Raw genomic sequence first — 26,604 nt, 5'->3', positions numbered from 1 at the left:
AGCAACTTTAGAAATTGGTTTTACATCAAGCAGTTATGTGCAAAAAATCATTTGTCATAAACTTTTTCTAGGTCTTTGAAGTAGAAATATTAATATTTTCCTGAAGTAATGATGTCAAAGTTCAGTTGCACTGGCTCCAGTGACATTCTTCTTAAGAGTAGTTACGACAATAGAGGATTCAAAAACCATCCAAGTCTTTCTGTAACATTATGATCCTTGTTAAGAGTCTTCATAGCATGTGCTTATGTTGCTTTTCTTGCTTTGAAAAACCTCGCATTTAGAATCTTTTAATGATAAGAGTCGTTAGAAAATTGCCTGTAATTGCAGCAGTCATTCTGGAGAGGTCATGCTGACTTCATGACCATGCTAATTAATTAACAAAGGTATGCATAAACCAGCCAAAACCATTTAGCAACCTTGCCTGTTCAGCAGATTTCCAAGCCAGTATTTAAAGTGTTGCCAGGTTCCCCACAAAACATGGAGTGCTTTTCTCCTGGTTCACATCATGAGTAGTCACAGTAACAAAAATGGAGTTCAGATTGGTGAAAACTGATCTTGGGCACAGAGTCTAACCTGTTTGACCCTGTTGGGCACATGGTTTTTTCAGTTTCCTTGCTGTGACTTTGCACATTAAAACTGTCAAATATAATTCCTGAACATGAGGGAGGGAGAACAAGTGTCTTTTACATCTGCTTCCATGTGGATAACTGACTGAAACTGGTTGTGGGTGAGAAAAAGGAGTGAACCAAGGCTATTTTGGCCTTCTGGTAACCAAAAGTTCCTGCTTTCATTGCAACTGTTAGTTTCCGCAAATACTGGTCAGCTCCATTTAATAAGTAACACTCATTAATTTATTACAAATTTTTACTGGTACAAGGCTGTGGTGGCACTTTGTGGAGCCCCTCTTCAGTGAGTGACAGGTAGAAAAAAAGGCTGTGTTATCTTACTGCTGTTACCATGGTACTAAGCTAACAGCTGGCAGCAACAGACACAAATAGGCTCCTTTTTGCGTTCTTCCTTTACAGAGCAGTTAAGGATATGATAGTGAACTTACACATTCCATGCCACAGTTTAAGGGTGCTAATCCAGGGTATTGTACTTCTATACAAAAATGTCCTGCTGGAGTTATTTCTCTGTTTCCAATGAAAGCACTATGTAATGTTAGTAGGGGTGGGGGGGTAAGAGAGCTGCGAAAAAAAATTCATTCTTTATCTTATAACTCTCTGTTACTTGGCAGCTGGGAGAGGTGTGTCTGGTCAATGAAATACTTGTTAATATGCCAATGTTTTGCTGGTTAAGAAACCCCCACACATTGTTCTGCTTATGTAGTTATGAACATTGATAAGGCCTGTAAAAAAGCTGTTAGCAGTCAGGAATTTGCAATCGGAGCATGGACTGCCTTCTGATGTTTTATTGGACTGCCATTGGGTCATTGGGCATTAATTTCACTAATATTCAACCTCAGAATTCTGAGTCATCACAGATAGTAAAGTCAAAACCTTTGTTCAAGATGGATCTAAATCTCGTGTCAGCATTCAGTGTCACCTTCCCCTAGTTGCGAGTAGTCTCCGTCAATTTGTGTTATCCCAGCAGAGTTTGAAATTTAAGAGTTACCACACTAATCACTGTAGTTGTTCTATAGTGCATCTCTGGTGCTGAGACCTGGTTCAGGTGATTGTTCTAGCTTGGATGTCATTGCTTAATACTGAGGACAAATATTTTCTCCAGGTCTGAACTGCTGCACCAAACGGCCATCAGGGCAGTGCTAAGTGGCATACGCGTTTTTCTTTTACCATAGTCCAACAGATCTTCATAAAAAGCAGTTAGTCTCCTACCAGAGATACTTACAAGCATAAGGGCTTCTCAGTTTCTTTCTTGTATAAGGTGGTGCAGCTTAGACCTAATTTAGACTTCAGTAGCAAAGGTGTGTGATGATCTGCTCTTACTGAGGTAGATGGGCCACTTGTTCAGCTTTGTTTAAAGGTTATTTTCACAAATTTTCAGTTGTCAGCCATGCCAGGTACATGTGCTCAGATTTTGTCAGTCCTCTTTATTGAAGTGTAACAAAAGCTTGCTTATTTACCTGTTGTTTAAACCTGGCTTTAGCCAACTTTAATTTTCATGTTTCAACAATTTTTCAAAGTGTTGAAAAAGCTTGTGAAAATTGTATTGCAGCAAACTGCATTGCATTGGAGTGCCTACTACAATAACCCAGAGCATGTGAAACTTCTCATAAAACATGATTCAAATATTGGAATTCCTGATATTGAAGGAAAAATCCCACTTCACTGGGCAGCTAACAACAAGGACCCTAGTGCGATCCACACAGTGAAATGTATTCTGGTAAGAAAGTCTGCTATATATGTATATAACACTTTCTGTCCTTACTACTTTCCTCTAATAGAAATATGTTTTTATTCTCTTGAGATTTCTCATTTTTGTCCACTGACTCTTCGAGAATGAAATTATTTGCTTTTCCTAATATCCAGAACTTTGTAAGAAATAATCCTAAATATTTTTTGCTCTCTCAAAAACAATTTGTTTTGAGTTCTATGGGTGAATGTCTTTGCTTGAAGTTTTGTAAGGGAAGGGAGAGGAAAGACTTAAAAGTTTTACTGGATAAAATGGCCAGTCATATTGCTCATTTCAGTTGCATTTTGCACACTGATTTCTTGGTTATGTGTCTTTCATTATTTGAAAGTTTATATCTAGTAATTTGTACTGAAAATCTTAGTTGAATTTGGTTTTTCAAGTTAGAATTCTGGGAAATACTTAGCAATTACCAGTCAGGCCACAATCAGTTTGCTAAGAGACTTTATACATAATTTTGCATATGACTTTAATACTGTTTCCTTGATACCATATTTTCTCTCTCTTCACTATTTCAGTTTATCTTGTGCAATGACAGTTATAATGGGTATAATGAAATAATGTGCTCAGCTTGATTTTTACCTTGATTTTTGTTTTGTGAAAATCTCTGAGCTTCACTAATATGGAAAGATGCAGAAGCCTCAATTTAAATTTTCTATCACCTTAGAACAATATTCCTGTATCTTTGTCTTTGAAATGTCTTTCAGAACTAGACTTATAGTGATTGTACTTTAACTACAAGGACTTATATGTCTGTCTAATTAGCTTGCAAGCTGAGAACTTAAATATGAAAATGAACTTCCTTTGTTTCTTTCAAATTACACTGACAATCTTAGTTACTGATACTTTTTTTTATCATAAAAATAGTTTTCAAGAAGTTTCCAGCATCAAAGATATTGTATTTAGGTATTACTACTTTTTGTTCAATATATTTGTAATTTGTATCCAGCTGTGAAACAATTTGTTAGAAACAAAATTTTGTCACAAACTTTGGATTTGTATCTGCTTTTCTGCCACACTGGAGAAGTAAACTTGCTGCAAAATATATAAGGATCTCTCTATTTAACTACAGACTTTTTCAAACATTCGGTAGTCAAAAGGCAAATATATTTTAAAGTTGTGGTGTGTTGGGCTCAGACAAGACCCACTCACTCACCTGCCTTCTTTCAAGGCAGAGAAGATAGAAGGAAGGCAAGAAGACTTGTTGTCTTGGTTTGAAAAGACAGGTGTCTGCTTAGGAATGCAGAAACCTCCCTTGAAATGGGAACATGTAAACACAACACACACAAACACACACACACACACATATCCAATTATTATAATCTTGAAATCAAGGGGCTCTCAGGCAAAGATTTGGGAATAGGAATAACAGTTCTTTACCAGGAAAATTAAAATAAAAATGCAGTAGTAGAAAAAACCACTGACAGAGTGAGAATACAATCTGACACCCTGTTGGTCAGGGTGTTGGTAGCTGTCCAATTAAATGGTGGCTGCAGTCCTTCTGCAGTGACAGATGTGGTTCTGTTGAAGCAATGATCCTGCAGAAGGGTGTAGTTTTCCTCTGAAGGTCCAGTGGTGGTGTAGATGGGTCCAGTCTTGCTCTGGGAATTCAGTGGAGAAAGGCTGCTGTGGTGTTCCAAGTCTCAGATTATATCCAGGTAGGAATGGTTGGCTCCTCCCCCTGGGTGGAGCATCTCACAAAGGGATGATGTAATTTTATCAGTCATGCAGTGAAACTCAATGGTCCATTAACAGAAGAAATCCCCCAGGAGTTATGAGGGATGGGTCATGGAAGAGATAAAGAACACTGCCCCAGCTGTTTTTAACAGATGGTAACAGAACACATACTTTTGGTTACATCTTGCATTGCAACCCAAAACACTTGTGGATGAAGATAATTCCAGTCCAGTGTAGAAAGCAAAAGCTGCATGCAGAAAAGGAGGTTTATTCACTCCTCCCATCAGCGAATGGATGTCAGCCACTTCCAGAAAAATAGAAAAAAAACTTCAGCATGCTTAATCATGCTTAGGAAAACAGTGCAGCCATGAGCATCCTTCCTGCCCTTCCCCTGTCCCTGAGGATTTTTGCTGAGCATGATATCATATGGTATGAAGTACTGCTTGGGTCTGTTTGTGTCAAGTGTCCCAGCTGTGTCCTGTCCCAATCTCTTGCCCACCCCCAGCTCATTCTCTGGGGTAAGCAGGGGAAGACATGAAAAATAAGAATCCATGCTATTCCACAATAGCCAAAACATGGGTGTGTTATCAACAGTTTTAATCACAAATACAAAGCCCAGCTGCTGCAAGGAAAATTAACTGCATCTCAGACAGCTGTACTGCAAAAGATCAAAAGTACCTACTGAATCAAAGCTTTCTTACTGAAAGTGTACTCAAAAATTCTCTTTAAGTAATCCAGAATCACAATCATGTCCCGGTTTTTTGGAGGACTTTTTTGGTTTGTTTTTGTTTTTTTTTTTTTAAATTCTGACAATTAAAAGAATCACAGAATAGTTTGAGTTGGTAAGAAGCTTTGAAAAGTTGTCTAGTCCAACCACCCTACCATGGGCAGGAACATCTTCAGCTACATCAAGTTCTCAGGACCCTATCCAGCCTTATGAACTCTTCCAGGAATGGGGAATCACAGCTGGGCAACCAGTTCCAGTGCCTCACCACCTTCACTGTAGAATTTCTTCCTAATATCCTATCTAAACCCACTCTCAGTTTAAAATCATTCCCCCTTGTCCTGTCACTACATACCCTTGTAAATAGTCCTTCTCCATCTTTCTTGTAGGCCCCCTTTAGGTACTGCAAGGCTGCTGTAAGATCTTCCTGGAGCCTTCTCTTCTGCATGTGAGAACTCTCAGCCTTTCTGCATAGGAGAGATGCTCCATCCCTCTAATGATCTTGGTGGCCTCCTCTGGACTCACTTCAACAGGTTGCTATCTTGCCTGTGCTGGGGACCCCAGAGCTGGATAAAGTACTCCAAGTGGAGTCTCAGGAGAGCAGAACAGAGGAGCAGAATGCCTACCCTCAATCTGCTGACCATACTGCTTTTGATGCAGCCCAGGACACATTTGGCTTTCTGGGTCACAAGTACACATTGCAGGCTTGTGTCCAGCCTCTCATCCTTTACCCGACACCCCCAAGCCCCTGGGAGGGCTGCTCTCCATCTGTTCATTCTTAGCCTGTGCTAATACTGGGGCTACCCTGACCCAGGTACAGCACCTTGCACTCGGCTTCATTGAACTTCATGAGTTTCCCATGGGCCTACTTCTTGAGCTTGGCCAGGTCCCTCTGGATGCTATCCCATCCCTCAGGCTTGACAACTGCATCACTCAGGTGTCATCTGCAGACTTGCTGAGTGTGCACTCAATCCCTTCACCTGTGTGAAGGAGAGAACACATTTAATCTCACTGTTCCCAGCACAGCCTCCTGAGGGACATCATTGTTATGCATTGGGACACTGAGACAATGACTAGTGCTCTGGATGCAACTGTCCTGCCAATTCCTTATCAACCCAACAGTCCACCCATCAAATCTCTCCAATTTGTAGGTAAGGACACTGTGGGGGACTGCATCAAAGGTTTTGCAGCAGTCCAGAAAAATAACATCCATAGCCATTCCACTGATGTAGTCACTCCATCGTAGAAGGCCACTGGGTTGGTCAGGCAGTGCATCAGGTCCTGTGTCACATTCCCTCTGTTAGGGATGTCTGTCACCTGTCTTGAGAAGTTATCCTTTCATCCCAGGAGTCTCATGAATTCCCTATAGCCCACTGTGCTGCTTCTCTGGCAAATGTCAGGGTGGTTGAAATTCCACAGCGGGATAGGAGCCTCCAGCACAATTCCTCCTGCAGCTGGAGCAAGAAGACATTGTCAGGAGGGTCCCCTTGGTCAGGCAGCCTGTAGTAGACATTGACCACAATGTTCCCTTTATTGCCTCAGTCTTTGATTCCTGCCTAAAGGCTTTTTACCTGCTCATGGCTGCTCTTCAGGGGCAGCACGTTGCACTCTATCCATCTATTGTAGAGAGCAACCCCTTTCACGCTCCTTCCTGTCCTGTCGCTTCTGAACAGTCTGTAGCCACACTAGTCATGGATTCATCCCACCAAATTCCAGTAGTGGCAACTGGGTCATAGCTTTCTTCTGGAGGCTTCCAATTCTTCTTGTTTGTTGCTCATGCTGGGTGCAGTGATATAGAGGCACTTTGGCTGGGCTGAAAAGAGTGTATTCTTGATTTCATCTAGGCTTTTTCATGCATCAGCTTGCTTCTTTATATTGCACTTAGTTACATCTATATGTGCTTACTAATGGAGTAGGTTAATAACAAGTTTAAATGAAAAAGTAATTTAGCTAAGCTGTAAAGTTGATGATACAGAAATATTAATAGGTAATCAATCTGTTGACTGAATTTATTGTTGACTAGAAATACCTTTTTGTGGTGGTGGTGGTGCCCTGAGTTTTATCCTGTAGTAAGATCTTCTCTCCAAATTGAAGTATTTTTCTTACTTGTCTTGAAGTGACAGAGCTTTACAGCAGAGACACAGCAGAGGTCAGAGTCTTCCTCTCCTTTCTTAGCTACCTTTTGCCGTATTACACTGTTCCAAGTCTGTTGTCTAAGCATCACATTTGATTCTCATTCCTCTCAGGTCTTCTAACTATAGTTTTTCACATTCTGCATTGTATTTCTAATGGATGTACCCACAGAGTGAAGGTTTCTGTCGTCTTGTCTTAACATATAATTGTATTTTTAAGTTTGTGAAAATATTGTCTTGTGATGTTAGCAGTATAAAAGGCAAATGTCTGTGTCACTGTTGCTTCCCCATTTTTAATCATATCCAACCAAACCATTTATCTTTGCTTTCTCTAAGCACTGTGCCATTGCCCAGACAGCAGTGAGGTATCAATGTCTACTTCCAGACTACCTTTGGTGCCTGCTGGCCAAGTTACGAAAAACAACACTGCTGTTGTTTCTCTCTTGTTTTCTTTAACACTGGAAAAATTTCACAGAAAATTATTTTTTCTCTAGTATCCTACTTGGAATTCTTAAGTGGTGCTTTACAAAAACTTGACAAATGTTTAGCTGCTGGTTTTATCTAGACCACAGTCTATAGTACTGAAAAATACTGTCTTGGTTTTTTGTACTCTGCCCTTTGGGTGTGGCCAGATATTGTCTCCTGTTTATAAATTCTTAAAATTAAGGGTCATCTTTCTGTTTGATATTGAATAGTACATAGTCCATTGATATTGTCAAAATAAACCATTATGAAAAGAGCTCAGCTGAATGCTGAGAAAGTAGGTTGGGTATGCATGGGTGACAGTTACACACAAATTGGTTATATCTGGTATTGAAATCCATGAAATACAACCAAAAAGAGACTTGACATGTGTAGAAAGTAAAATGTGAAGTAGAGAGCAACTCTAATCTGGAGATTCTCTCATGGTCAGCTTCCTTTTCCAGATTGTGCTTGGTTATTAAAAACATTGGGAAGATTTAAAGAGAAGAGACCAGAATAAGGTTCCATTATCATGATGGAAGCAACAGCTTAGTGCTTTCTGTTTATTTTGTATCTCTTCTCCTTATTTATTCTTCATGGTAAGAGACATGACATTTGTTTATACCACACTTTCCATTCTTGCCTGCAATTCCATTGTTCTAATTGCCATAGAAAAATGGTTAGCTTCTGTTTCTTCTCTATATTGTGCTTAAAATATTAATACAGTATGACAGTTTAATTATAGCTAACCAAACCCACTTAAAATCTAAAGAAATTATACTTGTGAATATAGGCAGAAACAGGCCTAGAAAATTGTTATTTAAGTGGCCAAAAAATTCAAAACACATGAATACTTTAAGACTAGAATATAAATAGTGGCTTTGTCATCGGCGATTCTTTACCATTTTGCAAAAGTAACACTTTCGAGTATGGGGATATTTCTTGGCAGCATTAATGACTTAAGCCAGAAATTTTAGGGTTCATTTATTTAGGATGTTGTTGTGCTTCTGGAAGGCTTGTAAATTAGCTGTCAGGATTACATCAGCATATAAGTGAAGAAGCATTTGTTTTCTTGTTTGTCCATTTTGTTCAAACATGTTTTTCTCTGGTGGGCTTAGAATTTCAGTCATAACTTCTGTGCCGATCATAATTCATGTTTGGCTGTTCTTAAAAGTAATTCTCATAAAGTGAATTTTTGCAGTAGGCTCTATGCTCCCCCTGCTGAGCTCTATGAATAGACAAAAAGTAAGCATATTATCAGTTAGTTTTCCCTTGAGAATTATTAAAGTTAGGGAAGAACATACAAGTTTTTGCTGTAGTGGTTCAGGTAAATGCTTTTGAATGCTATTCAAAAGAAGTGCTACACATGCTTTAATTATTGTGGTTTGTTCATGTAACAATGTTAACTTTGCACTTTTAGTTGAGAGCCATTTTATCAATTTTTTATGTTTTTAATAGATGATTTATTATTGTTCTGGTGACTACATATATTAGTGAACACTAGTATGTTTTATGTATGTTAATTTTTGACTCTAATAAAACATGGCTGACAATTCTGATACCTAATCTAAAACAGATGAATTTTTTTGTCTGAGACGGGCAACTTAATTACATTTAATTAGCACTGGCAGGTGTTATTGCTAAGATACTGTCCATCATCTTTGAAAAGTCATGGAGAACAGGAAAGGTGCCTGAGGACTGGAGGAAAGCCAATGCCACTCCAGTGTCCTGAGAAAGGGCCAGAAGAACATCCCAGGAAACAACAGGTGTCACCTCAATCCCTGGAACGGTGATGGAACAGCTCTTCCTGGATCTCATCTCTAAGCATGTGAAGGAAAAGGTTCTTAATTAGTAGTCAACATGGATTCACCAGGAGGAAATCATGCCTTATCAACAACAGAGCCTTCTGTGATGGCAGGACTGGCAGGGTAGATGAGGGAAGATCAGTGGGTATTGTCTACCATGACTTCAGCAAGACTTTTGACACTGTCCCCCTTAGCATTGTCATAGGTGAGCTCAAGGAGGGTGGGTTCTCTGAGTGGGCAGCAGGTGGGTTGGGGACTGGCTGAATGTCAGAGCTCAGAGGGCTGTGATCAGTGGCACAGAGCCTTGGTTACATGCCTGTATCTAGAAGTTCTCCCCAGAGGTCAGTACTGGGCCCGGTCTTTTTCCATGCATTCATTAATAACCTGGATGAAGGGAAAGACTGTACCCACAGCAGGTTTGCCATTGATGTCAGACTGGGAGGAGTGGCTGATACACCATAGTAGGGTGCTGCCAGTCAGTGGGACCTGGACTGGTCAGAGAGTTGGGCAGAGAAGAGTCACATGTAAGTTCAGCAAAGGTAAATAGAGAGTCCTGCACCAGGGGAGGAATCACGCTGTGCTCCAGTAAAAGAACCTGGAGCTTCTGAGGCATAACAGGCTGTCCACTGAGCCAGCAGTGTGCCCTGGGGACCAAGAAGGCCATTGGTACCCTGGGATGCATTAGCAAGACCATTCCCAGAAGGTCAAGGGAAGTGATCTTCCCTAGAGGATCAACCCTAATGAGGCCACATCTGAAATGCTGTGTCCAGTTCTGGGCTCCCCAGTTCAAGAAAGACCAGGAGTTCGTGGGGAGGGTCCAGCTAAGTGCTATGAAGATGAGGAGGGGTCTGGAACATCTCTTTTGTGAGAAAAGGCTGAGAGAGCTGGGACCATTCAGTCTGGAGAAGACTGAGAGTGAATCTTACCAATGAGAAATACCTTATGTGTAGATGTCCAGAGAATGGAGCCAGACACTTTTCAGTGGTGCTCAGCAACAGAATAAGGGGTAGTGGGTACAAACCGAAATATGTTATTCCCATTTGAACATGAAGGAAAGCATCTTCACTGAGATGAAAGGTGACTGAGCATTGGAACAAGCTGCCTAGAGAGGTTGTAGAGTCTTCTTCTTAGGAGATACTTGAAACCCACCTGGAATTAGTTTTGTGTAAACTGCAGTGGTTGAACCTGCTTTAGTAGAGGGTTGGGCTAGGTGATCTCCAGAGATCCTTTCCAACACCAACCATTCCATAATTCTGTGATTTACATAGAGTGTGCAAAGTATGTAGCTCCTTAGATTTAGAAAAATTTACATTAACCAAATGTTAGGAGGCTTAACTTGGCAGTGTAAGAAACAAAGAATCAGGGCATTGCAGAGTTGAAATTACTACTGCTGTATTAACTAAGTCAGATTGCACTTAGAAAATATAGTGAAATATAACTAAATGTTTGCGGGGTTTTGATATTTTTTTTTTAATCCATTGCATAGAAAATATAGAATGTACAACTTTGGTCAATTAATATTTGCATAGAAACCATAATTCTGGAATTTCCTTTCCTCTTCTTGATTTATTGTTCTCAATGTTAGATACTTGTTTTCTGTGTAATAGCTACTACACATCAAATAGTGCAAATGCAAGTGATTCTACAGCCAATTTGCGTACCTAGTCACAAGGAGTGAAAAGGAAAGATTGCAGTTAGTTTAGTGAGAAAGGGGTCAGGAACTTAATTTAACAGTTAACAAGCTGCACTGATCACAGTCCCTTGCTCCTCTTTCATAAATGTATTGTGATATATAGTGTGGCTCTGTATTTCAGGAGGTTTGCTTTTCTCACTTATCATGGCTTAAAATCCCCTCTAGTGTTGGAAGTTAAAAATCTCAGGACTACAATCCCATTTAAATTTGCACAGGGTTCCCATGACTTCAGTGAATTGTCCTGAATTGTTGGAGATAGAAAAGCAGACTCTATCGCTCTGGTTTACTTGAACTCTTGTTTTGACAATCTGCTTTTACTCTAGATGTTTAGTGTCCTGCATCCTGAGTTCCTACTGTATTATTGTTTATCACTTTTTTAAGTAATACCTTTTTTTCAGAAAAGATTAAAGTTTGTGTTTCATGGGCCTTTATGATATTTGCTATTTGAAGATCTCTCAAATGCCAAGGTGATGTTCATTTGTACCTGTTCTGCTCTTTTCTCTGGAAAAGAAAGTCACAAAGAGAGATCTGTACAGAAAAACATTTGAGATGAAATTATTATAATATGAAACTATATAGCTCAGGACCTTATGTGAAAATAATTTAGCGTGTTTTTTAAGAAAATATCATGAAAAGTCAAGTCATGTCTATTAAAGCCTATGTTACATGATCAAGTGACTAATCATGAAACTTTAAAAGACTTTTTAAATTCAAAATTAGGCCCATTAGAAGTAGATGCATTATTAGAAGTAGATGCATTATTAGAAGTACTCTCTCACTTCTATCCTGTCAACTAGAGGTGTGGATGTCTCCTTTGGAAATACTTTAGGGGTATAAAACACTAGAAGAATATTATAATGAAAGTCATAAAATTGACTTGTGCAAAACTTGAAGTGTTTTTGGAAAAATCTGAAGATATATATGTCATTTTCAACTTGTAAATAATGTAAGAATTTCTAGTTATTTTCATAAGAGCTGGAGTTAATCTTTTAAAGATCTGTTTAAGGAACCACTTGCATAGCAGACTGGTAAAACTGTGGGGTATGAATGCACCAGAAATCAGGTCTTTTACAATAATTAAGTATAAAAAAAGGATTCCATAAGAAGTACTTGAAAGTAGCCTACACTGTAACAAAATCATTTGGTTGTAAAGCTACATTCTACTGAACAAGGACAGTGTATCTCTCTGAAAAAGCATCTGTAAAATTGTATGGGTTTTCTCTTCAATTTAAGTACTCTTAAAATTTTGTTGTTTCTTTTATTTTTTAAAGGAAGCTGCACCGACAGAATCTCTGCTTAACTGGCAAGACTATGAAGGACGAACTCCTCTTCATTTTGCTGTTGCAGATGGGAATGTAGCAGTTGTGGATGTCCTGACCTCCTATGAAGGCTGCAATGTGACATCTTATGACAACTTGTTTCGAACTCCCCTCCACTGGGCAGCCTTACTTGGTAAACTGGACACTGCTGAAGTGACTTAGTCATTAACTGTACTGTTTAATCTTTGTCTCTGTGTTTTATTTCATTCCAGCCTGGCAGTATGATAACTAATCTCTTAGAGCAATAAGAGTTTCTGCTCAACCAGGATTAGAAGTTTGTGTGTAGACTGCTTATTTTAGCTTCAGATTCTCCAAAGCATTGAACAATGCATTACTTCAACAGGTTATATATGCTGATGATTTAAGAACAATTAGGGTACATTGAGATTCTTCTTGCATATGCAGCTTTGATCATAGGTTAAAAAAAACAGATACTCTGGAAAGTGGTGTCTGAAGTGGGGTATACACAGCCCAGCATGAAAGCAACACAGTCTATGGGAGTGCATGAAGAAAATATCAGAGCTTCTGTGTATTTTTTATCTGAAAAAATAACTTGACTAATATTTCAAATACAGATTTAAGCTAGTACCCTTGTTTGGTCCACATGTAAGATGGTCACATGGGGTTTGCAAGGTGCCTGAGGGAGCTGAGCTGCTCCACAATGCAGAGCGGTTGATGGTGGCATCATGAGTCACATGCTCACTTTCAGCCTACAGTGATGTACTGCAGTTTGTTTCTGCCTGGTTAAGTGGGTTTATGATTGTATTATCTAGTTTTTATTAAACTACCCCTCACAAGCTAAATAAGAGGCTTAAGGAGATTCCCACAGAGAATATGGAGATACTCTGACAATGCCAGCACAAGTAAACAGCAAAAAAATTGCAGAGTTGACACTTCTGGTACAAGCTCTTCATCAGACATGCTATGACAATCTAATCAAACCTGACAACGGGTTTCATTTGTACAGAGTTTTTCTCTGTTTAGATTGTTACCCTGAGACTCAGATACTCTGTAAATTGTAAATTTTGGTTTGTATTTACAAAAACTAGATCCTTGTAAAACAAATTAAAATCTAATTAAATGTAAATAGTCTAAATGCAGGGAAGCACAATCCATAAAATGACAGACGCAAAGATAATATGATTTAGAAAATTTACCTCCTATTTCCATTCAGGGGGAAAAAATAACCACTGGATAAAAGAATCTTCAAACAGTCTCTCTCCCCTTTTAACAGGCTTCATCCCAAAGATCCTTTGGGACACTGCAGACAAGGAATGCCAGTATAAGAATCAGATGTCCACTGGAGCGAGTTACTGCAACTCCAGTAGCAATATACATGTAGTTTGATTATGTTTATTAAAACAAAAAAGAGAGAAGGATGTTGTCAAATTTGCATATATTTAGGGATATTGAATTTTAACAGAGAAATTGTGAAGCATTTTAAGTGTCATAGGATCAGCTCACCAAATAAATAGTCATTATCACTTGGTTCTGTCCAAGATGCAAAATTTATTGTGTTTTGAAATTAATTGTATTTAAGAGAGAAGTCTTGTCTGTTGGAAAAATGGATTGTCTAATCGATGTAGAATAAAGGGGGAAGATGTGCCAAGACCTCCAGACTATTTTTTGAACTTGATGAAGTCTCTAGGAGGCATATGCTCTTTGGGAATTTCTGGTTAGTAAATCATTATTAATTTTCAGGGTTAGGGTTTTAAGTTGAAGTTAATGTTCTAAATATGTCTTAAAGAGAGTGAGATGTTACTATATAGGTTAACAGCAGGAGATTTAAAGCAGTGCAGGGATTCTGACATGAGTTTTCTTAGATGTGATGGATTGCATGTGACTGCATCTTAAGGGCATTGTTGCTCCTCATACCTTTTCTTTTGTGTAGATAAAATCTCAGCCAAGTTATATCTCTGCTAAATAGAAATGCAACAGAAATGACGCTTCTTGACCTCAAGAAATTCATTTTAATATTTACATTAATGGCCAAGTGAGATCCACTTTTGCACCAATTTATTTACTGTTGCACCCAATACAATTTCTTCTTTCAACTCTCTCAAGCCTTATCCTCATAGATAACTTAGCTAGACTTCCTGTCCTGGTTATGGAGTTAGGTTCCTTTTTTCTAGTTGTCTGTCCTGAAAGTTTAGGAATCTTTTTTTCAGGCTCAGTACTCCTATGGTTTTTCTGCTAGGATTCCACTCCAAAGTGATTTCTTCCAGTGAACATCAATTTACTTCTTATACTCTTGAGGTAGGAATAGCATAGCAACATAATATCTCTTCTTTTTGGTTTTTTTTTGGGTTTTTTTGTTGTAGATAGGGACAGAATAATGTCATGTTCTGCATCCAGGGTTCTCTAAATGGCTGACAGGAAAGAGGAAACTTCCTGTACACTCTAAGTCCCCTAGAAAAAAAAAATGCTCACATAAGTCTTTATCCTTTTTGACCCAAATTACCACTTTCTTTCATTTCTGATACTTCTGTACATATAAAGTCTCAAAGTACCATTTCACAAAAGAGGGTTTGCCAAGTCCTCAATGTCTTAGGTTTTTAAGAGCTACAGACCACAACTGTAGCACAGCTTCATTCTGTAATTTTTGGTGTTTTCATTAAAAATAGTCTACTGCTAGCAGGAGGGTTTACCTACCTTTTCATTTGTTCTAAAGTGATTCAAGACAACTGTGCAAAAGTAACAAGCTGAAAAATTGATTGCTTTTCTGACATATGAGGTACTGGGAGTTTTCACCTGTAAAATCAGAGTGATTTTATAGTACTGCTTAAAATACCAAATCATTAAGGTACTCCGTGAGCTGCATATGCTGGCAGAAACAAATATATGAATGGACTAGTTGACTTTAGTGGCAATATACTGTATTTGTCTTTGTTTTCCTGTCTGTGAAGTGAACATAAAGTTTACCCATCCTCCAAAAGCTCTGTGATTTTAAACTCAAAATATTTTAATCTGTTTTTATGGAAGGAGTTGTGTGTGAACTTGTTTATAACAGCTGGAAGTAGACTAGCCTCTGATCCTGCTATACATTCTCAGATAAAATTTTCGTTAAATAAAAGCTAAGTAAAGAATTTACACTTGATTTCTGTAAAACAATATGATGTGTGATGAAATTGTCAACATTGGTTTAGCTTGTCTTTTAATGCAGATGGACAAATGCTCATTATCATCAGCCTATGCTCACTTTACTGTTTCTGACTGACCTGTCACTCAAATGCAGCATCTCAATTGAGCTATTATAAGCTTTTTCTGAAAATATTCAACCAATTCATTACATAGCTATCTGGCCAGTTACTGCTGGTTTCTTTATTTAGGGAAAAGCTCTAGAGTTTTCTGTTAAAAGAAATTTTGTGTTTATAGGTCATTCTAATTTATAGATGCCCCCCAAAAATGATGATACAGAGTATGGCACTGGAGCACTATTGGGAAAAAAGTACATGCCAGACTTAATAGTCCAAATTTCAAATCTCTCAATGTTTCTCTCTTACATTTAAACTATAATGGCTAAAACACAAATATATAGCTATCTATTAAACTCTTAATTTTCTTTCTTTGTTTGAGTTTAGGTTTTTTGTTTGTCAGCTTTTTATAATTAAAGCTTTTTATTTTTTTTATTGTTTTTTACTGTTTTTTTACTTTAAGCTTTTTATTGACTTTAGGGTTTTATACAAATTTGGTTTTATTATATTATTTTTCTCAGGTCATGCACAGATTGTCCATCTCTTACTGGAAAGAAATAAGTTTGGAACTATCCCATCTGATAGTCAAGGTGCAACACCCCTACATTATGCAGCTCAGAGCAACTTTGCTGTAAGTAGAACATACCCTAAATGTGAAGTAAATATATACTGAAATCCTTATAGTTTAGTAGAGTGTTTGAGTTGTTTTTGAAATCACATAAACACAGTGTTGTTGGCATGAGTTTCATTCAGAGTTCTCCTATGTTATGTGATACAAATGTAGTTAATTTCAAAATATTAAATGATCGATTTACAAAAACTAACTTTCTGTACAAAAAAAGGCCCTTTGAGCTATATGTTTGCATCAGAATACACAATACTCATTCAGTTACTTCAAGAGAAAGCAGAATGACACCTACTATTTCACAGTGCTTTCAGGTTTTAGGGCTCATTAGAATGAAGTCTAAGTAGTTATAAGGTATCTAGAGTAAGATGACTTGTAGGAGTATTTGCACAGCTGCTGCAGGACCGGTCAAACCAGTCTTTGCATTCAAGAAGGTGATTGATTTATGAATATTTGGCATTATGAATGAACTGTTGTCTCCTGAAGCATGGCTATTGAGTTGAGTGCCTTTTGTCATAATTCTTCACAAACACGATATTTTTAAAATTTTTAGAAATATTTTTTAAACTCAGACAACAAAGAACGTTGGTTTCTCAGGCAGCTTTATTCTTATACTTCGGTATAATAGGTAATTTTTTTTTTCCAGACCAAGATCAGATACAGTAGAGCCAAGTATAAAACTCAGCATTTCAATGATTGCTGGTCACAGATGTTGCAGAAGTAGTTCTCAAGCACTGCAAATTAAGAAAGCTTTTCTTAAGCTCCTTTACCTCTCATAGTTTTCATACCCTCCCTTTACAGAAAGGATTGTTTAGTGCCTAGTTAATGTAATAGTTATGTAATCCACATTGCAACATTTTCTTAACAGGGATAGTAATTTGGGTCTTTCTTGCATACCTACATGTTAACAAGGAAAATAAAAAAGGAAAATTTACGTGCTCTTGAGAACAATTCAAGTTAACAAGTCTAGAAGAAGTATTGAAAGAGAGAGCAGACCAATATCTTTACTCCCTTATGAGAGTGAATTTTGGGGCTTCAGTGGGGTTTTTTTTTGGCGGTGGTCTTACTAAGACCATCCAGATATTTTTTTAAATTCAGACCTTTATTGAAGCATATCTGTCTATGTAATCTTCACTTTAAAGAATTTTTTGTTGATGCTGATTTTTGTCCATTTAGGGCTGTGTACAGTTTGGGCCTAACTTACACATCTGAAATATTTATGTTGTAAAAGCCTTTCTTTCATGTTTGAGTTAGACTCATAGAAAAAAAAAAAGGTTTTGTTTGCTATCTGGTAATTATCTCCACATTCTTTTATCTTGTTATTTTTTTCTTTTCTATATTGATGTATTCCTAAAAAGATTTTTCATACTGGATTTCTTTCCCTGGGCTTGATTCAGTTGAATGAAACGTCTTCATTATGTTGCTGCCTTTTGATCCCATCATCCAGCCAAACTGTGATATCATCTGCATTTCAAGGGGAAATGAAGTACATGGTGGAATCAGACATTCTTTTGTAATCTTGTCTACTTACAATTAATGAACTGTTTACTGTTTTCCATCTTAGATGAAAAATCACACAGGAGAGTTTCATTCAGATCTGCAAGTCTCTTTTAGCTGGTGCTGTACTCAGCAGCCCCTGCCTAAATTATGTCTGGAGTCTGTTTTCACCTGTCCAGTTTTTTCTGAGCACCGCTATTTGCCTTTTTTCTCCTTTACATGCATATCATTGAGTAATTCCCACCACTGAGCTCCATATACATGATCAAACAACTGAGTGGAGATACATCTATGTTTGTTCTGGCAGTAGCAGCTCTATAATCATGGTTTGGGAGCCACATTTTTGTTCTATTCAGCGTGCCCAATTTTGGTTAGGTGTAGTTTTTCTCAGTTAAAATGTGATGTTTCTTAGTCCCTAGCAAGAAGAAAGTTTATTATTTTGTGTTTATGGTAAATATTTGCATAGCTTTCAGTTTTATTTGCTCTGATGTCTTGTTCTTTTTCTGTTTCTCTGTGGCTTACTTACTATAATATGACATTTTTGGGTTTTTTAAAGACTGAAGAGATTTAACTAGTGCTTTATTTATGTGAAGAATTTGTTCCTTAAGACTAGCTTATCCCCACTTACTATAGACAGGAAAAGTTCTGGAAGAAGAGACATTCCCTAATATAACCACCCAAATTTAGACGTCTTGGGTATCCCAGAGGAGGTCCCAAGAAATGTTGCTATTTAAATTTTTGAACTAGGAGAGTCTTCGTTTCCAGATCACAGAATATTGTGTGTGGGAAGGGACCCACAAGGATCATTTAGTCCAGCTCTTAAGTGAATGGCCCAAACAGGGATTGAACCCAGGTGTTGTTAACACCATGCTCTAACCAACTGAGCTAAAATGCTCTCTTTATATTGATTTTAGTATGCAGGACTAATTTTTTTTTTCTGAGTTTTCCCAGAGGTGTTCAAAATTATATACTTTCCTTTCATGTATTTATATAGGTTGTTCTAGTAAATGAAATGTGGATACCTATGTCTTATTTTTAAATATTCAAAAATAATATGTAGTATTTTTCAGTTTTCTGATAGCACAGAATTAAATATTTCACATTTAGCTCTCTCCTCTACTGTTATTTTTCTGCTTTGTTGTTTTTTATGTTGTTTCTGCCACTTTTTTTTAGTAGTGGTAGAATACATATGATCTTTCATAATGCAATACACGTAGAATTAAATTGATTGATACTTCTATTTCTTGATTTGTTAATTATCTTGATGTAATTTAATTTTGTTTTGTCTTCAGGTTGTGGTAACTTCATTTTGGAAAATAATGCTTATAGCACTCTGGGATTTCCTTCCACTTTTTCCAATTAAAAGCTGTAGAAAATAAAGAGTTGTCGAAAGAAGCGTTGCTTTGCCAAAACTTAATAAAAAAATAAAATATTTTGTAGAACGTGTGCCTCAGTATTGAAGAAGCGTAGCCTTTGCAGTGCTTTTCACTCTGCAGGATTTCCAGCAGTGCAGAGCCCTGGGAGGGTGCTGAGTTTCTGGCCTAATGAGAGGCTGTTTTTGTCTGAGGTGTAGTGGTGGTCAGTGTGAGTACACAGAGCTATAAACTCAAGCTGGGTTTGTGTGGAAAGCTTTATGCTTCCATCTCTCCTTGCTTCTGCCTGGACCTTTTCACAATAAAATGCTAGTTCAGACCTAAATTCACAAAGCTGTAAGGAACTTAGATCAGTAGCATAAGATAAATGAGAAATTTCCTAATTCTTTAGAAGGATGACATAGTAAGTAGTAGCGAAAAAACAAATCCAAATTGATCAATGGTACTTAGGCCATTCAAATGTCTTCATGATTAAAAGAATTTAGTTCATTATAGCCAGGAAATTCCTGTCTTACCCAGAGCAGTGATAGAGCTATGGTGGGGTCACACAGAAGAAAGACTAAGATAGCATTAATAATAAAATATAAATAGAAAGTAAAATAATGAAACATGGGTTTTTTTTAATGTTTTCATTGGCTAGCCTACCAATGATTCATATTAGATGTTTCCCAGCTGTTACATATACACGGCCTTATAAGGCACTAGATAGAAAAGGGAAAATCTTCCTTTTATTCTTTTTCTAATAGTTGTTATTTTCTCTCCTTTCCTTTCCTGGGTGACTCACTAAGAATCTAGCAGCAGGTTAAACAAGTGGACTTGTTTGCTTGACAGCTTAACACAAACCCAGGGAAGGCAGGCAGGAAGGCAGGCAGGAAGGCAGGCAGGAAGGCAGGCAGGAAGGCAGGAAGGAAGGCAGGAAGGCAGGAAGGCAGGAAGGCAGGAAGGAAGGAAGGAAGGAAGGAAGGAAGGCAGGAAGGCAGGAAGGAAGGCAGGAAGGAAGGCAGGAAGGAAGGCAGGAAGGAAGGCAGGAAGGCAGGAAGGAAGGCAGGAAGGAAGGCAGGAAGGAAGGCAGGCAGGCAGGAAGGAAGGAAGGCAGGCAGGAAGGAAGGAAGGCAGGAAGGCAGGAAGAAGGAAGGAAGGAAGGAAGGAAGGAAGGAAGGAAGGAAGGAAGGAAGGAAGGAAGGAAGGAAGGAAGGAAGGAAGGAAGGAAGGAAGGAAGGAAGGAAGGAAGGAAGGAAGGAAGGAAGGAAGGAAGGAAGGAAGGAAGGAAGGAAGGAAGGAAGGAAGGAAGGAAGGAAGGAAGGAAGGAAGGAAGGAAGGAAGGAAGGAAGGAAGGAAGGAAGGAAGGAAGGAAGGAGAAATAAAATATTTTTTGCCTTGATTTGAGATTTTAGTTTAACAGTTACAGTAGAAAGACTGGACTCAGCTGTAAAGATTTCCTTAATATTTTCTGAGTTATAGTATTTCAGTAATTAGTAACCTGATGATGTTATTAAACATTAGGAAATGTGTCTATGTTGACCCTTTTTATTTTTTTTAACAGTCAAAATATTAGAGATAGGCAAAGTAAAATACTTGCATGTGCAGTTGTATTTATAATTGGAGAGAAAAAATATATTGGGAAAATATTTTGAAAGAATATTATTTTCAGAGTAGGTTCAAGCAGGACATCTGAAGGAATTTTTTCACAGAAAGGCTGGTGGAATGTTGGAATGGGCTGCCCAGGGAGGTGGTGGAGTCACCACCTCTGGAGGTGTTTAAGGAAAGACAGGATGTGGCTCTCAATGCCATGGGCTGGTTGACTCGGTGGTGTTGGGTCATAGATTGGACTTGATGATCTCAGAGGTCTTTTCCAACTTAAAAGATTCTGTAATTTTTTCATCACAGTATTACAGTCATGTTTTGATGAACCTGTGATATTTTTCCCATTGCTTTCTTCACAGAGATTGTAGCATCTTTTGCTTCCTTGTGACTAACACATCATATTTGACATTGAAAAGAAAAAAGTGTTAAATGACACTGTTAAACTCATAGTTAAGGATGCACTATGATCATTGGCAAGGGAAAAGGCATACAAGAAGTTACAGTGCTCCTGTTGAGCTATTACTCTTTATAAACATAAAAGGAAAAAATGAAGCTTTGATTTGCTTCATAAACAGCTCCATGAGACAATGGTTTCTTGTTGCAGATTCCTTTTAATGTTAATTTCAACAGTATATCTTTTCAGGAAACAGTTGAAGTATTTTTGAAACATCCTTCTGTAAAAGATGACTCGGATCTTGAGGGAAGAACATCCTTCATGTGGGCAGCTGGCAAAGGCAGTGATGATGTCATTAGGACTATGCTGACTTTAAAATTGGATATTGATATCAATATGACAGACAAATATGCTGGCACAGGTAAGATGCTTTCTTTACAGTGAAGAGCCACTGCATGTTTCCAGTCTGTGTGATTTACACCAAGTGGAAACCTTGTTAGAATCTGTATTAATGTTTTTCTGTATGTGTACTTCAATCCTGAAAACATTTCTGCATTAGTTTAATTATATGTGTGAGTCAATTTTCCCTTACTGTGGGAAAGAAACGAACCTTTTCTGCACAGATTGGAATAGTTCATTTGAAACGTAGCAAGAGGAAGTGTACTGCAATGCTATTTAGTTAGTTCTCTAATCCTGTGAAAGGAAAAGCTGTTCTGTAATTTGAAGAATAAAATGGAACATAGTTGCATAAAAATGCCTGTTCAAAAATTTATTTGACAGTACAGTGACAAATACTTTGAAACAATATGGAGCAAGCTAACTACTGAAGTAGCTAAATTATCATCATGAAAATCATTCCATAGTTATTTGTAAAGATAGTGAAATAAAAACTGGATTGCACTTCCGTTGTCCGAACAAGATCAAACTTGATATCCCCCAAGTTTATCATCCTGTTATCTGCCTGAAGCAAAAGATAAGTAGGCAACACAGTGTTTCAGTATTCAAGCGTACAAGTAATGAAATACAGAACTTCTGGTAGTAACTATGAATTTATCTCCTTTAAGGAAAAAAAAAAAAATTTTTTTGGTAGAAATATTGTACCTATGTAGTAGTTTCAACAAAAACAGAATAACAGTTCTGACAGGTGAGAGAGTCAGGTGTTGAAGTGCTTATGTATTCAACAGCATTGGAAATTTAGGAAAAGTAGTTGAGTTGTATAGTATGGTGATGGCATCTAAATGAAAAAACAGGAGAATGTGGATATATTTGGTATAAATTTGGGGAGGTTTGGTAGCAGGGCTTCAAGGTAGGCTTTCTGTAGGGAGATCAGGAACTACCCAATGCCAGATACAGTCACAGGGTTAGAAGCACAAAATATATATGTCAGGGTTCTGTGGTTCAGGATTTGAAACTTAGTGCTGGATCTTAACAAAAAGCAATTTACAGTTAACATAAAATTCTATTTAAATATATAAATTCTTGTTTTTTCACAATGTAACACACACAAAATAAATCAGTCTTTCCAAGTTGTGATGGTTTGACATTTTTGAGTGTAAGAAATTGTGCAACGATTAAAATCTCAGTCTTCATATTTGATGATGTTACAAACTAAATATTCTACAATTTTAGTCTTATTTTACCTTTTAGCAGTCTCACACTTGCTACTTCGTGACGGTTCCCTTTCAAATACCTCTCAGTATTTCTTTCAGACCTTAAGGTGCACCAATGTTGTTGTTACTGTATAAACCTCCTTACAAAGGGGTTTTTTCTTTGCAGGCAGTAATCGGTAATCACATACTGTGTTTCTGAAATTACTCAGGTGTGGATTTCATGCTTGAATAATTCAGGTGGTTGGGTTTATTATCTTTCAGTCTTAAACCTTTTGTAGCGGTGATATGTAATCACCTTTTAATCTCGGTTTCCTTGTAGGGTTTTTAATCCAAGGAAATGAATGGATTTTCCATTTGCTTGGGAGTGTCGTTGTGTAGAGCACAGGAATAGTCTGGAAGTGGGGAGCTGTGCTGCCGAGCAGCCCGAGCTGCACCATTGTGCCAGCGAGTGCGTCGCCTGGGCTTTATTATAAAGAGCTTGAAACATAAAAGGAAGCCCACCAGTAAATCACTCTCTGATTTTTTTTTTTAATTTTATTTTTTTTTCCAAAGGGCTTTAATCATTCCCAAGTTTTCGTGAGGGAAAAGCAGTGTTGTGTTCGGAGGGGAAACTATGCACTAATAGAAAATAGCACACATGCCTCCGTGCCTGGGATACAGTTGCTGAGCAGAGTTCAAGGCTGCAGTTTTTCTGACTTTTGTGTGCAGAACTCAGTTCAGCTCGGTTGTAATGTTGTGTTAACGCAGCCTTTTGCATTTACTCAAAAAGAGCAAGCTCTCCATTGAGCTCCGCTAGAACATCGAGACTCTCGGCATTGTGTAGGAGAATGACACCAAGGGAAAGGAATTTCCCTCCTCTCAGAGATCAGCGCTGCAGGAGCATTACAGGGGCAGCTTTATAGCTCTGCCGTCACTGTGCACAATGGAGAGGGCTCTGTCTGTCGGCTGAACAAAGGGCCCATTGTGACCAGCTGGCTGAAGAATCTCTTCAGTCACCGTGACTCCATCACAGAAAATTTGGCTTACAAGAAAATATTGAGCACAAAGTGCGAAACAAGATGCCTGCGTCAGAATGAGTGATAGGGGGGAAGAACTGGCCAAGCTGACACAGCAGCTCTTTTTCTATTGTATTGTTACACACACCCCATGTGTCATCCGATGGAGTGGTTTACTGCCTTTGGTTTCATAAGGGATTCAGGACAAAAACCAGAACCTAGAGTTTATTGTGAGGTCAGACCATGAAAACCAGGCCCATCCAAATGTACGACGCAGCAGGGATCTCATCCTTGTCCAATTCCTACTGATAGCCACCCACTCACAGTAGCTGCTGCACCCGCACTCACTTCTCATGAGCGCGGTGAGCTCCGCTGCTCTTTTAGGCTGCTGCACTTAAATCAGCGTCCTGTCAAAGGCATGATTTCAATTTTCACTTCTCAGAGTGTCTCTGACCCCAGTGCTTAATCCGTGTCACAGTGTTACTATCGATTATTTTGTGACTCCTCTAAGGCAGCGCACACCAGCTGGATTCGGGTCAGTGATGGCATGAACAACCTGAGTGCTTCAGTAGGGCCTGTGTAACAGGTTATGCTGGGTTACTGTCTCATAGGCTGCTACTGGTTGTAAACAGAAGCCGACAAATACAAAAATGCTGTTTTTATATTCTGGCTATGGTTCAAGAAGCTGCTTCTTCTAATGCTGGTCTTTGTGGTGTGCATTTCTGTATAATGCCTCTGCTGGATCCTGACCCCATCTGTTTTAACATTAAATGAATACAGACATGTAGGTAGTGTTTACAGCCCCACATTTTGCTTGCATGAACAGATTCAGTTCTCACTAAGCATGAATATTTCTGAAATTTGATGGGGAAATATGAATTCACTTTATTAGATGCACAATTATACACAGCATTATTTTGTGGTTTTCTATATTATTTTGATTTTATTGTCTGTAAAATATTCTACATTTAAGGCAACTTGAGAATATAGATTGTCTGATCTGACTGCTGAGTATAGGAAATAACCCAAAGCATTTTGAAGTCAAACTGTAAGTGAAACCACCAATACATGTGTTCTCCATTGCTTTGAAATCTCATTGCTCTGTGCAGTTTTTTCTTAGAAAAAGAGCTGTGAACTGGTCATCCTCAACTCTGGCTGCCAGTGCCTGCAAAATGCTGTGTTAGGCAATAGCAACTCCAGTTACAGGACAACACATCTTTACCTGAGTTGTGAAGTATTTGGAGTGTAGCAGCATCTGGTACTTCTGTAATATTTTGCTTTTTCTTGAAGAAACAGGGAGCCAGAGATACTGTACAAGATATGATGGTCTTGCTACATAATTTCATATAAAATTTTCTTCAGGTAATTTTGAAACAAAAAAAGGTGGCAGGGAGGAGTAGGAACAGCTGGGTAGTTTTCTGAAGTTAATTTTAATTGAGTCAAGTTTTCTTATTTGAAAGAAAAAAGTCATTTTCAGGAAAGCATTGAAGAAATAATGAAAGCTTTCTTTCACTGGTGGTGAGCAATCTCAGAAATGGCACAAAACAGAGGCAGAAGTAAATCATGTTATGTTCTCTTAATCAGAATCTGCTATTCTTCCACAAATCCTCACTGTAAGCCAATCTTGGTGCTGTTAAATGTAAAATTTCTATTTGTGCAAGTTAGAAACATATTTCAGGGCTAACAGTTTTTCTGTTTGTTGCTTGTATGGCGAGAAAGTGTTGTTACATCATCATTTGTTATGATTTTTCAGTTTCTTGAGGTTGAAAATTACTTTTTCCACCAAAATAGTCATAATTCATTTTTATTTTGACTGTTCTAATTGTGGACCTCTAAAGCTCATGGTATTGTGGTTTCTTTTCCCCTACTACTTTATTCTTCCAGCACTGCACGCTGCTGCCCTTTCTGGCCACGTCAGCACAGTGAAACTGCTGCTGGAGCATAAAGCACAGGTGGATGCTCTGGACGTGATGAAACACACCCCGCTTTTCCGAGCCTGTGAGATGGGTCACAAGGAAGTGATTCAAACACTCATTCAAGGTCAGCTCTCAGGACTTCAGAGTTCTGGTGCTGCTTCCTGTGGGAATGGGAAATAAGCAGCTGAGCAAGAGGTGGGGTAGGAAATTGCTTTCCTAAAGCAGGTTTTGTTTGTAAGTTCCCCTTTTGAAATAGCCTTAGTGAATCTAAAAGATTTTCAGTGTTGTGCAAAATGGCTGGAAGTGTTAAATACAAAACTTTCAAAATTGGGATTGTTCTTTCCACAGTTTGTTTCTGCTTAAGCCTTTGCAAGTACATTTCAGTCTCTCAAACCAGCTCTTCCCCCAGCAAGTCCTTCCTTTCTTTTCTTTTCTTTTTGTTTGTTTGTTTTTCCCCCCCCCAGTAAATAAGACAAATTTAAGCTTTCTTCACTTTTGTGAGAAACCATTTTTAGGTTTTTTTTTGAACACTTTTTATAAGTGACTCTTTATTTTTTTTTAATGTAGATAGATATCAAAAGTCCTACATCATTAATATTTTCTTCTGATTGCTTTTTTGTAGACAGAAATGGGATTTAACAAAGTACACAGTTTTAGTTAATTGTAAAATATCTGCTGAAGGGTAAGAAGTACAGTGAAAGAACAGTGGCATCTTAGATGCAAAATTCTGTCATTTCAGCTTCCCAGAAACATCTCCTTCCTACTTCTGACATTATCCCACTTAAGGATAGACATAGTATCCAGGTTAAATTTTGCAAGTTTTCCATCAACCAGCTTTTCTTACTGAAAAGTGTTCTTCCTTCCATGATCTGCTGGGCATATTTTAACCTCCTGTTAAGCTCTTCCTCCCACTCTCCGTGCCATTTAGCTTTGTAGATGGAAGAAGCTTGGCTGTCAGAATCCAAGTTATGTTTAATTGAATATTTTGTGATACAGAGAGTCATTGTTGCTGGTTGGTTCAAGTTCTTGTATTTGTGGAGTTTTACTTTTGTACAGAATTTTTACACCTTGCAAGAACATATAGAGAAATTAATTATCTGCATAAAAGAGTCTTAGTAGGCTTGAATTAAAAAAAATAAGTTTATTTTAAAAATTATTATTACATTGTGAATATTTTATCTTGTCTGCTTTAGAGATTTAAAAAGACATTTAATCTGAAATCTAATTTTTAGAA

The 26,604-nt window shown here is 38.0% G+C and overlaps 1 protein-coding gene across 4 annotated transcripts in view; it reads left to right on the top strand.

The window, feature by feature from the left end:
- The window catches only part of INVS (inversin), an 85,573-nt gene that overhangs the window by 36,430 nt on the left and 22,539 nt on the right, over positions 1-26,604 (top strand). For all 4 annotated transcript variants that reach the window (XM_058831929.1, XM_058831930.1, XM_058831931.1 and 1 more), the window contains 5 exons: positions 2,176-2,343; positions 12,135-12,315; positions 15,898-16,007; positions 21,099-21,270; positions 25,339-25,494. In XM_058831929.1, coding sequence (XP_058687912.1) covers positions 2,176-2,343; positions 12,135-12,315; positions 15,898-16,007; positions 21,099-21,270; positions 25,339-25,494 — 787 coding nt within the window. The remainder of the gene's footprint in view (positions 1-2,175; positions 2,344-12,134; positions 12,316-15,897; positions 16,008-21,098; positions 21,271-25,338; positions 25,495-26,604) is intronic.

The sequence above is a fragment of the Poecile atricapillus genome, chromosome 2 (genome assembly GCF_030490865.1).
Source record: "Poecile atricapillus isolate bPoeAtr1 chromosome 2, bPoeAtr1.hap1, whole genome shotgun sequence".
Taxonomy (NCBI): domain Eukaryota; kingdom Metazoa; phylum Chordata; class Aves; order Passeriformes; family Paridae; genus Poecile; species Poecile atricapillus.
Note: the sequence above shows the minus strand (reverse complement) of the source record. Positions and strands in the feature narration are given on the sequence as shown.